Source organism: Sarcophilus harrisii, chromosome 3, assembly GCF_902635505.1.
Source record: "Sarcophilus harrisii chromosome 3, mSarHar1.11, whole genome shotgun sequence".
NCBI classification, from domain to species: Eukaryota; Metazoa; Chordata; class Mammalia; order Dasyuromorphia; family Dasyuridae; genus Sarcophilus; species Sarcophilus harrisii.
The window spans coordinates 455,209,657-455,222,031 of NC_045428.1; the positions used below are offsets into that span (position 1 = coordinate 455,209,657).

The 12,375-nt window shown below is 38.6% G+C and overlaps 1 protein-coding gene across 5 annotated transcripts in view; it reads left to right on the forward strand.

Moving 5' to 3' along the window:
• ARHGAP32 (Rho GTPase activating protein 32) overlaps positions 1-6,662 on the forward strand; it is a 368,512-nt gene extending 361,850 nt beyond the window's left edge. For all 5 annotated transcript variants that reach the window (XM_031960907.1, XM_031960906.1, XM_031960908.1 and 2 more), the window contains one exon: positions 411-6,662. In XM_031960907.1, coding sequence (XP_031816767.1) covers positions 411-2,672 — 2,262 coding nt within the window. In that variant the 3' untranslated portion in view covers positions 2,673-6,662. The remainder of the gene's footprint in view (positions 1-410) is intronic.
• The last annotated feature ends 5,713 nt before the right edge of the window (positions 6,663-12,375 follow it).

The following is a 12,375-nucleotide window of genomic DNA, read 5'->3' on the forward strand; positions in this document are numbered from 1 at the left end:
GGCAAGTTCTGCCATTGATGTACTTTGTTATTTTTTCTTCCTGTAAACTGATCCGGCATACAAAGTGGTCAGCCACCATCTGTGAATTTTTCTTGATAATTTGACCACATTATATGTGCAGAAAGTTCTTGGTGTTTAGGCCAATGAAGATTAATAAACATACATTAATTAGTAATAGGGTAGGAATATATTTATAGTGGGGAAATCAGCAAGGTTAAAGTAATTCTACAGGTAAGAAAATAAGAGCAGCAGGAAATCTTGTAATTGAAGGAACGCCTCCTTTTGTTACTAAGGGTTACTTGCTAGGTAGTTCAGGTAAATATGTGATTGTGGTTGACTCTTTATCTTGGCCTATAGAAAGGAGCAAAGAAAACAAAGTAAATAACCCCATATTTGCTTTCTCTCAACAGGTGCGTGGAGTAGCTTCAACTCCAGAGAAGCCACCTGAGTCCAGAGGAGCAGAAGCATCCTCCATCTTTACCTGTGATGGTAGCAGTAGTACTACCACTCGATGTGCCACCTATGTTTCTGCCATCCCCCCAAGCATTCCTGAGAAGGTCTGGGAGGGGACAAGGGCCCCCCCTCTCCACCTGCGTTCTGAGTCTGTTCCTGTGCACGCCTCCCAAGGCTTCACCCTGCCAATCCCACCCACGAGGACGATGGATAGTAAGATTGCTGCGGCCATACACTCGGGTAATCCAGATGGAGCCAGTGCTTCCAATTACCATGCCTTCATCATCGCTTCATCAGCTTCCATGGATGATGCTCTGCCTCCCCCGCCCCCCGTCCCTCAGCCGAAGCACGCCTCTCAGAAAACAACTTACCCCTCTTACATGAGGCCCGATGTCACAGCTGACTCTGTCGGGGCAGAAAACTGTCTGCACCTTGGCTTGGCTTCAGCCTGTCAGTACCGCCCGCAGAGTATCCCCTCGCACCACCATAAACCCGAGCAACACCAAGTCTATGGCTCCAGATCAGAGACACCAAGTTGCATGGGTCCCCGTTATAATACATATATACCCCCTGGGAAAAACTCATCCGGGTACCACTCCAAGCCATGCAGCCGGGTTGAGTATGTGTCCTCGGTAAGCCCGTCCCTTCGGAGTGCTTGTTATCCTGAAGACATTCCTCCATACCCCACTATCCGCAGAGTACAGTCCTTACATGCCCCTCCATCTTCTATGATCCGTTCTGTCCCCATTTCTCGGACAGAAGTACCCCCAGATGATGAGCCATCCTATTGCCCAAGACCCCTTTACCAGTATAAGCCATATCAGTCCTCCCAGGCCCGTTCAGATTACCATGTAACTCAGCTACAGCCTTACTTTGAGAATGGCAGAGTTCACTACCGGTACAGCCCTTACTCCAGTTCTTCTGGTCCCTATTATAGTTCAGACGGGCCTTTCTATGATGTGGATGCTTATAGCACGGTACAGTTGAGGCCGTTGCATCGCACGCCCAACCGTGATTTCAATTTCTACAATCCCAGGCTTCAGGGAAAGAGCTTGTACCGTTACCCTGGTTTGCCCCCTCGTCCCCAAGGCAACATTGTTGGCTACCTTTCTGGGAATGAACACAATCTTATCAATGTGACTTCAGCAGCTGATGTGAAACATATGTACACTTCATGGGACCTGGAAGACATGGAAAAATACCGCATGCAGTCCATCCGACGGGAAAGCCGAGCACGGCAAAAGGTTAAAGGGCCGGTTATGTCCCAGTATGACAACATGACCCCTGCTGTGCAGGATGACATGGGTGGGATTTATGTCATCCATTTACGGAGTAAATCAGATCCTGGGAAAACTGGACTTCTTTCTGTGGCAGAAGGGAAAGAAGGGAGATATCCCACCAAGGCAGTTACCCCAGAGGGAGATGACCGCTTCTATAAAAAGCATCCTGAGCCAGAGTTAGACAGAGCCCATTACCATGGTGGCTATGGCAATGGGCAGTCAGAGAAGCCGTCTCTCCCTCTGAAGCAAAGCAGCCTCAGGAACAGAAAAATCCATGACATGAGCTCCAATGCTTCTGAACATAGGGCACACCAGGAAGTAAGCCATAGGCAGTTATGTGAATCAAAAAATGGGCCTCCTTATCCCACAGGAACTGGTCAGTTAGATTATGGGACCAAAGGCATCCCAGATGCTTCTGAACCAGTTAACTATCATCTTGCTGGAGGGAAATATAGTACAGTGGGCCAGGAGACTTTGAGATTGAACCACAAGGATGTGAGGGCCTCTGAAGATCTAGAGCGGCCACGTATGCGGCAGCCTCCTGCCCCAGAGAAACTCTCAAGAGACTGCTATAAGGAAGAAGAACATCCTGTGCAGTCTGTTCCCCCACCTAAGCCAGAGCGAAGTCACAGTCTGAAACTCCATCATACACAAAGTATGGAGAGGGACCCCAGTCTCCTGTACCAGTACCAAACCCATGGCAAGCGCCAAAGTAATATGACTGTATTATCTCAGTATGAGAATTTAGATGATTATCACCCCATGTCTCAGCATCAGCGGGGAGGTTTCGGAGGAGGAGGAGGAGGAATGGGTACATTCATAGCTCCTGGTTTTCCCCATCCACAAAATAGGACATATGCCACAGCTCTGGGTCAAGGGGCTTTCCTTTCCACAGAGTTGTCCTTGCAGAATCCTGAAACACAGATCCATGCAGAATGAGCCCTGAGAACAATAGAGTTAAAGCAGCCTCTGCTGGACAGTGGACTGTTTTATTTTTTCAACGACCAAAAAGATTAAAAAATACACAAAAAGTTTAAAAAAAAAACAACCAAAATATCCCAATAAGAAAAGGAAACAAACCATCATCTTTTCTCCTTCCTATCACCATATCCCTCATCCACAGACTCTGTTGTGTGTGTTATTTAAAGGAGGACCTGAATGATTGTGGAGAGCTTCATTTTGAATATATGGCAAAGAATTTAGTCACAGACCAAATTCACCAGAGAAGGCAAATTAGAATTCGATTGGGGGCTGCTGCTGCTTTTTAAATAAAATTAACATTGTCATTTTTTTTCTTGGTACTTGATATGCATAGTATGGGAAAATCTGCATTAATTGCTGGTAGAATTTAACTTCTACTTTTGGTTTCCTATTTAACTTTTTCCCCAGTAAATACTGTGACACTCCCAGAATATTGGGTCATTTTCACCTAATCACCCCTCTCTTCCAGGAGACAGATATACTAAATTAAATTCAGAAAGTTATTAATATTAATTAGGAAACATTATTAAATAAATTTAAGCATTTAAGAAATTATTTGTTCCCTCAGCCTGAGAACGTTTTAAAAAATATTATTCTCAGTGCCCTGTGAAAACTATTTTTTTCACAGTTCTGTTAATTACCTTCATAAATGCATAAAGGATTTTTCATTAGAATAACAATAAAGCTTCTAAATGAAAGAAGGACAAGTCCTCTTTGTTTTTGTGGCTTAGCCTCAGAAACTGTCAGTTCTTTTAATGTGCTTACTACCATTGAGTTTTTATTTTAAAAATCTTGGTAAATTGTAATTTCTAGTAAAAACATTTCATAACACTGTCATGGAAAATACAGCAGCATGGTTTGGCTGGATAAACACAGAGAACATACCCTAATTTACAAATTTATTTTGTGTTAATTTTTGTTTCTAAACCAGAGTGCAGGTTACCTGGAGATTCTTAATGTAAGTACCAGTTATTTATGGGAACATGTAAGCTATTATAATAACTGCTTAGTACACTGTATCATATCATCCTTCTGTGGAACTCTGTGTAGGTATCATGTAAGTACTGAGTAAATACATGTTCTTAGTTCACTGTGTATTTAGTGGGATCACTGTTTTATTGTAATTGTCATTCACACCAGCATTTCAGGTACATCACTTTGTAACTCTAGAAACGTTCTGTATAATTAGTCCCCGAGACTTTGTTTTTAATAACTCACAGGAATTCCTTATGACAGTAGGAATAAGACAGATTTTTCCAGCCAAATAGTTTTCTTTTTGTATATTTCCTCTCTTCACAGCTCTACCAGGTTAGTGGTACAGTTGTTTATTTGTAAAAGAACATATTTTGACATTTCATCATACAAGATTTACTAATGCTTAAGTTTTAGGCATTAACATCTTTTAAATGGTCAATTTGGTGAAAACAGTTGGAGAATCTAAATTTAGTCGATGAGAATTTCTCCGACTTTTTTAAAAAATAAACTCAGAGTGAGTTTCATTCAGTGAAAAATGAAAAAGCAAATGAAGTGTTCATGAGGCTAAAATCATGCTGCTATCATTGCTGTGAATTCACAGATACAAGGGCTCACATCATTTCATCTTTGACTAGAATATCATATCATTGCAATTTTCAATGATTAAGTAACAAAAGATTTAACTCATGTCATAAAAGAATCATCCTTTTTTTGTCTGTTTATTTGCTTTTTTGGGGGTGGGGTAACCATCTCCATTTGATCTCCCAGCTTTGGTCATAGCTACTTCAACAGCAGTGGTCTTAAATACTCATTTAGGGGTGTGTCTACAGTAGAAATTGGGAAGCAACTGATTTTTTTTTTTTTTTTGCATGTAATTGGCCTGTGGAAGTTCATGTAGTTTTACCAAATGCACAGATCCAACTTGTTTAGAAAAAATCTTTATCTTCATGATAATCAATAAGCATTTATTAAGCACCAGCAATGTCCCAGCCACCTAGAGGTACTGGGATATACATTCAAGAATGAAACAATCTTTACTCTCAAAGTATATTCTAACAATAGCTTTATAGAATACTCCTACATCATTTAAAGTGATTGACATGTCTACCAGTCATCTAAATTTCAATTTCCAACACTTAAGATTTCTTAATCCTAGCTATCCCTTGGCCCATTGGCAATACTAAACTAATACTTCATCAATAGCTTGATGATTGGAGGAAAGGGAAGAGGGGATAAAGGGGATTATTATAAAATAGGTTTGCATGATTAGTAGTAATTGTATGCCCTGGAGGAAATGATTGAAGAAAAGCCTGTTTAATCAGTCTATTTTTTATATATGCATATTTTCCATCTCTGAATCACAAAACTGAGAAAAACAAAGTGCTAAACAATTTTTCCTTGGAGAAATTCCTAACTAGAGGCCCACAGGTAAATAGTTTGATATAAGTAATGACTCAAAGGATCATTAAATTTATGAAAACTATGAACTCTGGACAGAATCTACAGTTGTTTTCTCTAATGCAGACACAGCCTTAATTATGTTTTCAATTATTTGAAGAACTTTGCATGGTCTCTTTCTTGCTAATACTATGGGGTAGAAATTGGATGGCAAATCACTGTGAGCCAAGTTACCTCAGCATAAGTCACTGTGAATGTGACTTCACAAACCTAGGAAAGGCATTGAAGTTAATTTTTTTTGACATGGGGCATCGTCATCAACAAAAATGGAGCTGCCTTATGCATTAAATCTATTATCTAGTTCTTTAATTCTTTTAATAGTGAAATCACTAGCATTTTGTTCTCGGCTAAATTTGTGGTCGTCTCCATTTGATTTGGCTAAGCAATTTTCTCAGAATGTCCAACTGCAGAATTTTCAAAATAGTCTCAAAGGTGCCATTTAGTTTTTAGTTCCTCTCATCTGAGCCTAATTTTATCATGTGTTTGGTTTCTTCTTACACATGCAAGTTCTCTGCAATTGTCCTGAGAATGCTCCATGCATCTCTTCCCTTATCCCTTTATATTTACCATAAAGCAAAGTGTTTTGTGGGGGAAAAAAAAGTTGGGGTCAGGTTGGAAAACTCAGATAATAGAAAATGTGCTTCTTTGAAGAGGGAACACTTGTAAGACTTGAAAGAATGAGGAAGAAAGAGCAAAATATTTCATCTTCTGGGTGGCAGTAGGGTACAATTTTACCAGCTTAAAATGCATTGTTCCGCTTTGATTACAGAAGGAACAAGTAGATCCACTATTTGAATCATTCTGTATCCTCACCCATTTCTATTGCTCATCCCATTAGTATGTTGGCAAAGCATTGTCTCAGAAACATGTGTAATGAATGATAGTGAAAGTAAAAGAATGTTTGAAGGTTGTTTCAGAAAGAATAGAGGCATGTGATTTTTCAGTCCCGAGTGCTACAGGAGTGTCAGGTATGATAAATTTTAACTGTGCATGAAAATGCCAGTGCGTAAGGTGGGCAAGGGAAGGGAAAAAGCCCCCCATACCCCTAATAGGTGGTTTGTATTTTTATGGTCAAAGAATGAGATAAGGTTGTTTTGCAGTTTATGTTAAATGCAGTAGAAAACTTGGTTCTTCAACCATGACCCGCATGATAAAAGTGTCCTAGAAAGTTTTGAATCACACTTCTGAGTTCTTTTAACTTTAATTTATATAATGTCTTATTTTTATGTTTTAATATTTTCATGAACTGGTGTAAAATATATATGCTGAGAAGCTTATGTATTTTTTTGTAAATAATTTTGTGGCTTATTCTTTGCCCCATATGTAAATATTTAGATTACCACTTTCTTCCAACCTTGTATAAGGCTGATGTGGGGTTCTGCTTTTGGTTTGGGGGAGGGGTTTTGTACTGTAAAGGGAAAATCCCGATTGCAATGTCTTGTCGTTTAAATCAAATGTCCCACTGAGGTCAATTCAAATATACAAGTCAACAGAAATAATTCAGGTTAAAACAGATATCTTTGTGTCTATGTGTGTTTATTTCTCTACAAGTTAAAAGATGGGAAGAATTCACCAGGACGAACTGGATTTAGCATGGTATGGCTTCCAGTTTGGGGATTTTCTAATTGATGGAGTTGTTTTGGGGCTCCATCCTCCAGCTGCTCCAAAGAGAGCCTTAGAAATTCGGTGTCAGTCCAGGTTTCTGGAGTGTACCCCAAAAGAGTTCGTAACCTTATGATGGATATGCCATTTTGGAGTGGGTTATTTAGGGTCCCATCCCAAAATCCCTGCTTAGGATATAAGTGCCTATAAAGAAACTATGAGTTTGGTCTTTGTGGAAAAATGCCTTGTTCATTATGACATGAAATTTCTATGGGTCCCTGCCTTATTTCCCTCATTTTCCCTGTCCTTATTTCAGGAAGTATTATTTCTTCCTAACCCATAAATCCAGTATAGTTCCTCCCAAAACTAAATTTCTGTCAGAATAGATCATGCTTTCCTATGGGGATTGAGATACTTTTGAAATTAGCTGTCAGAAAGGATACACTTTTCAGATTTTGCAAGTTTCCTGCAAATCCAAACTTCTATACAACTGTTCCTGCACATAGAAGCTTTGAATATTGGGAATCTCAGGAAATTGTTTACATTGATTAGATAAGTTACCTAGGAAAGTCATCTCTTCAAAAACAAAATTTTCTTTTTAGATATTTGGCTGAAAAATCTAAAATACAATTTGTATGTTCTGGCCTTCTTAAAATAAAGCTACCAAATATTTTCTTGTGATTCAGTGACTATCTCTATAACCATTTCCTTACAATACTAAGCTATAATACAGTACCTATTCACACAATACCCTGTTGAAAGTGCCACTTACGTTACAGAGATAGATTTGCTATTTATATGACTTCTCACAACTTTGAGTTCACCCACCTATAAAGTTCTGAGTTTCTTTTGCTAATTAATGTACCTGCCTGTAGTTGCTCCTAAGTGCTTTCAAATTGCCATTTCTAATCTATAATAATTTCAGAAGCCAAATAAACAATCTTGTAAGAGATAACATCCTAATCACCCTTCAACTGTCTGATGGGCCATCATATCAAAGGGGAATTAAATTTAAAAGAGCTGGAAGAGATCTCAAAGAACATTGTTCATTGCCACACGCATTTACAGTGTGCCAGGCTATATACTAACTACAAGTATCATTTGAGCCTTACTACAACCCTGGAAGGTATGTGCTATTATAGCTCTTGTTTTACAGAAGAGAAAACTGAGTTATGGCAAATAACTCCCAGAGTCACAAAACTAATCTTTCTGACTCGGAAGCCCAGTGCTTTATCCACTGTGCCACCTTGCTGTCCCATTTTAAAGATGAAGAAATAGATCCAAGGAGGTTACACAAGTAGGTTTCAGGCAAGATCTGAATTCAAGTTCCCTGATCTGTGAGACAGCATTTTTCCCCCCGACATGGACGTGCTCTGCTGAGGGCTCAAAGGCAGAGTTAGAAGCAATGAGTAGACATTGCAAGGAAGCAAAGCAAAACTCCCTTGCCATTTGAGAGAGAGAGCCGCTTCACAAGGGGTGGTTATGATTACCCCTTACTGGTGGTCTGAAGGCAAAGGCAGATGGCTGGTGGCAGGGGAGGGGTGAGAGGAAGACTTGTTTGGTACAGTGCAGACTGAATTCATGTTTTATTCTTTATTGGATAGGATGGCCTCCAAGGTCTTGATCTCTTTAGCCAAAAGTAATCCATTCCTGCTTGGGATTTGGACAATTTCTATTTTTCTCATGATCTGTATCTTATTCTCATTTGCATTCCAATTTGTGGATTAGTGTACTTTTAAATTATAAACAGGAGACTTCTTTTCATAAGATCTCATGGTCTGCCATAGCACTTACACAAAATAGGTACTAAATGAAGTGAACTAATTTGTGTCAACTATTCTGTTGGCTTTAATTTTCAAAAATGAACAATCTTCAGTTCCCTGAGGCTTAGCCAGTGCTCTAAACTATTTGATTTACCATGGATTCAGTGTTCTGAGAAAAGTCCTTTCACTATGAGGAATACAAAAGCAGTGACTTTAATATGGTGGTTGAGAGAGCAGTAGCCTCAGCATTGGAAAAAGCTGGCTTTGAGTCATACTTTTGGTACAAATTGACATTGTGGCTCTGTGCAAGTTCTGTCACTTCTCAGCATCACCAGAGAGTTCTTTAAGTATGACTGATCTCCAGTGGTACTAGGAACTCCTTAAGGGTTCCCATCACAGACAAAATCATAGGTTCAGACAAAGAAGCCATGGTGCACAGGATAAACCTGGGTTTTCAGATGAAAGGGAAGGATTTTCTTTATGGGAGCATTTGTTAAATACCTACCATGATCCAGGTGTTCTGTGTTTTTCAAATATTATCTCATTTGATGCATGGAATGCTAAAAGAACAAGAAAAAAGCCTACCTATGCACTGAATGAATCACCAATGGGATATTTATGCAAGGATAAAAGTAGGAATTGAAAAAGGTGAAAAGATGTGGATCATTTATAATCTGTACTAGTGGAAGTAGTTACACATCAAGATCACAGATTTAAATAGCTTTTGCTTTTAATTTATGTAGGCTTAAAGATCAATGGATATATTACAGAAAACTTAGAACCAGTCAGATTTTTATAGAGAGATTTCTACTTAGGGTAGAAATACAGAATTATCTCAAGTTGTATAGGCCAATTCTTTACGCAAAGAAAGTCATGATAAGAGCACATAGTATATAGTAGTTACTTAATAAATGCTTGTTGATTGAACTTGTTCAATACCATTCAGCTTTCATTTGAAGTTCCTTAAGAATTTTTCTGATTGCCTCAATTTTGTCCTACCTTTTTATAATAGCCATCTCCATAGTCTTAGCTTTTTTTCTCCCAAGTAAAACAAATATGTCTTTTTAACATGGTGTTTCCAATGCTGGAGATCAACTATAACATTATCTTCCATGTCTTTTCACTGAGCTGAGTAATGCAATGGCTTAAAGGGACATAATCTAATATAATCTAAGTGACACATTCCAGGTGGTCAGTGTTTTTTAAAATAAGTATGCTAACTGGGATTGGGCACAACACTCCACAAGAGGTCTGTCCAGGGCATGGTAAAGGTCTATTACTTGGCCCACACTAACACTGTATTTTTTATTCATGCAGATTAATATTGCACTGACATTTTTGGCTAATATGTCACATTGCTGACTCCAGTTGAGTTTATAATACACTAAACCCAATGGTATGCTGGCAAATATGTAATAAAAATAATATGCGCCTGATATACTTTTAAGTTTAATCTGCATTATTACCATTTTCTCTCTTTTTAAGGCTAAATTATTAAAAAAAAAAACTATAAGCCTTAAAATAGCATTTTTACATTTCCAAAAGCTGTGACCGTTTATTGGTCTTTAAAGCTGGTTTGAACTAGCTCCAGTACATCCCTGAAAACCTCAAGTCTTTTTCGTGTGAACTGATTTATAGACACAGTTTTTCCAACTTCTACTTGTGCAAACCCACTTTGAACACTTGTATCCCTATGTGTGGGTGTGGAGGAGGGGATGGGGGGAGAGCAAGGGTGCACTGTCTGGTTGCTAGAGATAGTATAAAAAGGTAGAAAAAATATGGTGACATTTCAGACTGAAATTGTTTCTCATCAGTAGCATAGCCATACATCAGAGATCTGCCTGGGAGCAGGAAAGGGCCAAGTGATGGGGATCCAACAAAGAAGAAAGACTGTCCCTTGGCACTGGCTGTGGATGACTCTGCCAATTTCTCTGCCTTGCTCTCTCCATATACCGTTTGCCACTGCTTGTAATTCTGTGTATACTCAGAGTGAGGCTTAGCAATAAGTATATTTGATCTTTCTAATTTCAGCCATCTCTTTTTTCTGACTCAAAATTAAACTTTATTTAATGAGACATTTCTTTTTTCCCCCAATAGTATTTTATTTTTTCCAGATACATGCAGAGATAGTATCTTTGCATCTTTGCAAAACTTTTGTGTTCCAAATTTTTCTCCCTTTTTCTCATTCCCCTCTCCAAGACAGCAAGCAGTCTAATATAGGTTAAACATATGTAGTTCTTCTAAACATATTTCCATATTTGTTATGCTGTGTAAGATAAATATGATCAAAAAGGAAAAGAAAACCTTGAGAAAGAGGAAAAAAAGCAAAAAAACACAAAAAATGAAAATGCATGCTTTGAACCACATTCAGTTCATGGGAACTGATGATTTCCCATGATTCTCTTTCTGGATGCAGGTGGCATCTTTCCATCCCTGGGATGGAATTGCCTTGAAATCACCTCATTGTTGAAAAGAGCCACGTTTGTCACAGTTGATCATCACATAATCTTGTTGCCATGTACAATGTTCTCCTGGTCCTGCTCATTTCACTCAGCATCAGTTCATGTCAGTCTCTCCAGGCCTTTCTGAAATCAACCTGCTGGTCATTTCTTACAGAACAATAATATTCCATAACTTTCACATACCATGAGTTATTCAGCCATTCTCCAACTGATGAACATCCATGCAGCTTCCAGTTTCTTGCCACTACAAAAAAGACCTGCCACAAACATTTTTGGTCCTTTTCTCTTTTTTTATGATCTCTTTGGGATACAAGGCCAGTAGAGACACTTCAGCCAGCTCTCTTAGCCATGTATGTGTGCACATGGGCAGTTAGGCGGCACACTGGATAGAGTATCAAGACTGGAGTCAGGAAGACTGATCTCAAGGTCAAATCTGGCTTCACTCACTTACTACTAGCTGTGTGACCCTGAAGAAGTCACTTAACTCTTTTATAAAACAAGCTGGAGAAGGAAATGGCAACATTTTTCCAATATCTTTGCCAAGAAAACCCCAAATGGGGTCATGAAGAGTTAGACATGACTGAAACAATTGAACAAAACGTGTGTGTGTATACACGCAAAATGTATATACACATATATAATATACATAAACACACACAAAATTTTATATATATATTCCTCCAAGTATTTTGTCTTCTGTAAACCTGATAGAAATGTCATCTATACCTTCAAAAAATGTCATCTATACCTTAAACCAAGTCACTAATGACAATATGGAATGAAGCAGCTTCAAGAATAATCTTGGGAGATTTTAGCTAGAAGTGATTAATTAACTCAATAATGAGCATTCTTTGGACTGAGTCAATCAATTTCAACCCTATTTAATTTTACACATAGTATAGATCTCTTCATGTTGCTCATGTGGATAGTTTTATGTATTTAGTCAATACCTGAGACCCAGGTTTATTATACCTATTGAATTTCCCTCATCTACTAGTTAAAATCAAGAGGGGAAAAATAAGTAATCTTGGACTGGCTTGACCCACTCTGAAGGAAGTTAGTCTGGAGCACTACAATCCTGGCTTATAGCAATCACCACTTCCTTAAATGCTTATAAACCATTCCTTTACTAATACATTACAGAATTGGCCAGGAATTGATGCCATGCTCATTGGATTATAAGCTGAAAAATCTTCCTTGTTCCCCTTGCTCATTTTTGCTTATGTTTCTCCACAATTCCTTAAATATCACTGCCAGTGGCTCAACAATCACATCTGAAATTCCTTTTCCTATCCTAGCTCATAGTTCATCTGAGCCAGGTGACTCGAATTCATGAGTGGTTCCTAAATATGCTTCAACAACCCCTCACTTGACTCCAATTAATCCATCAAGCAAGAAGTA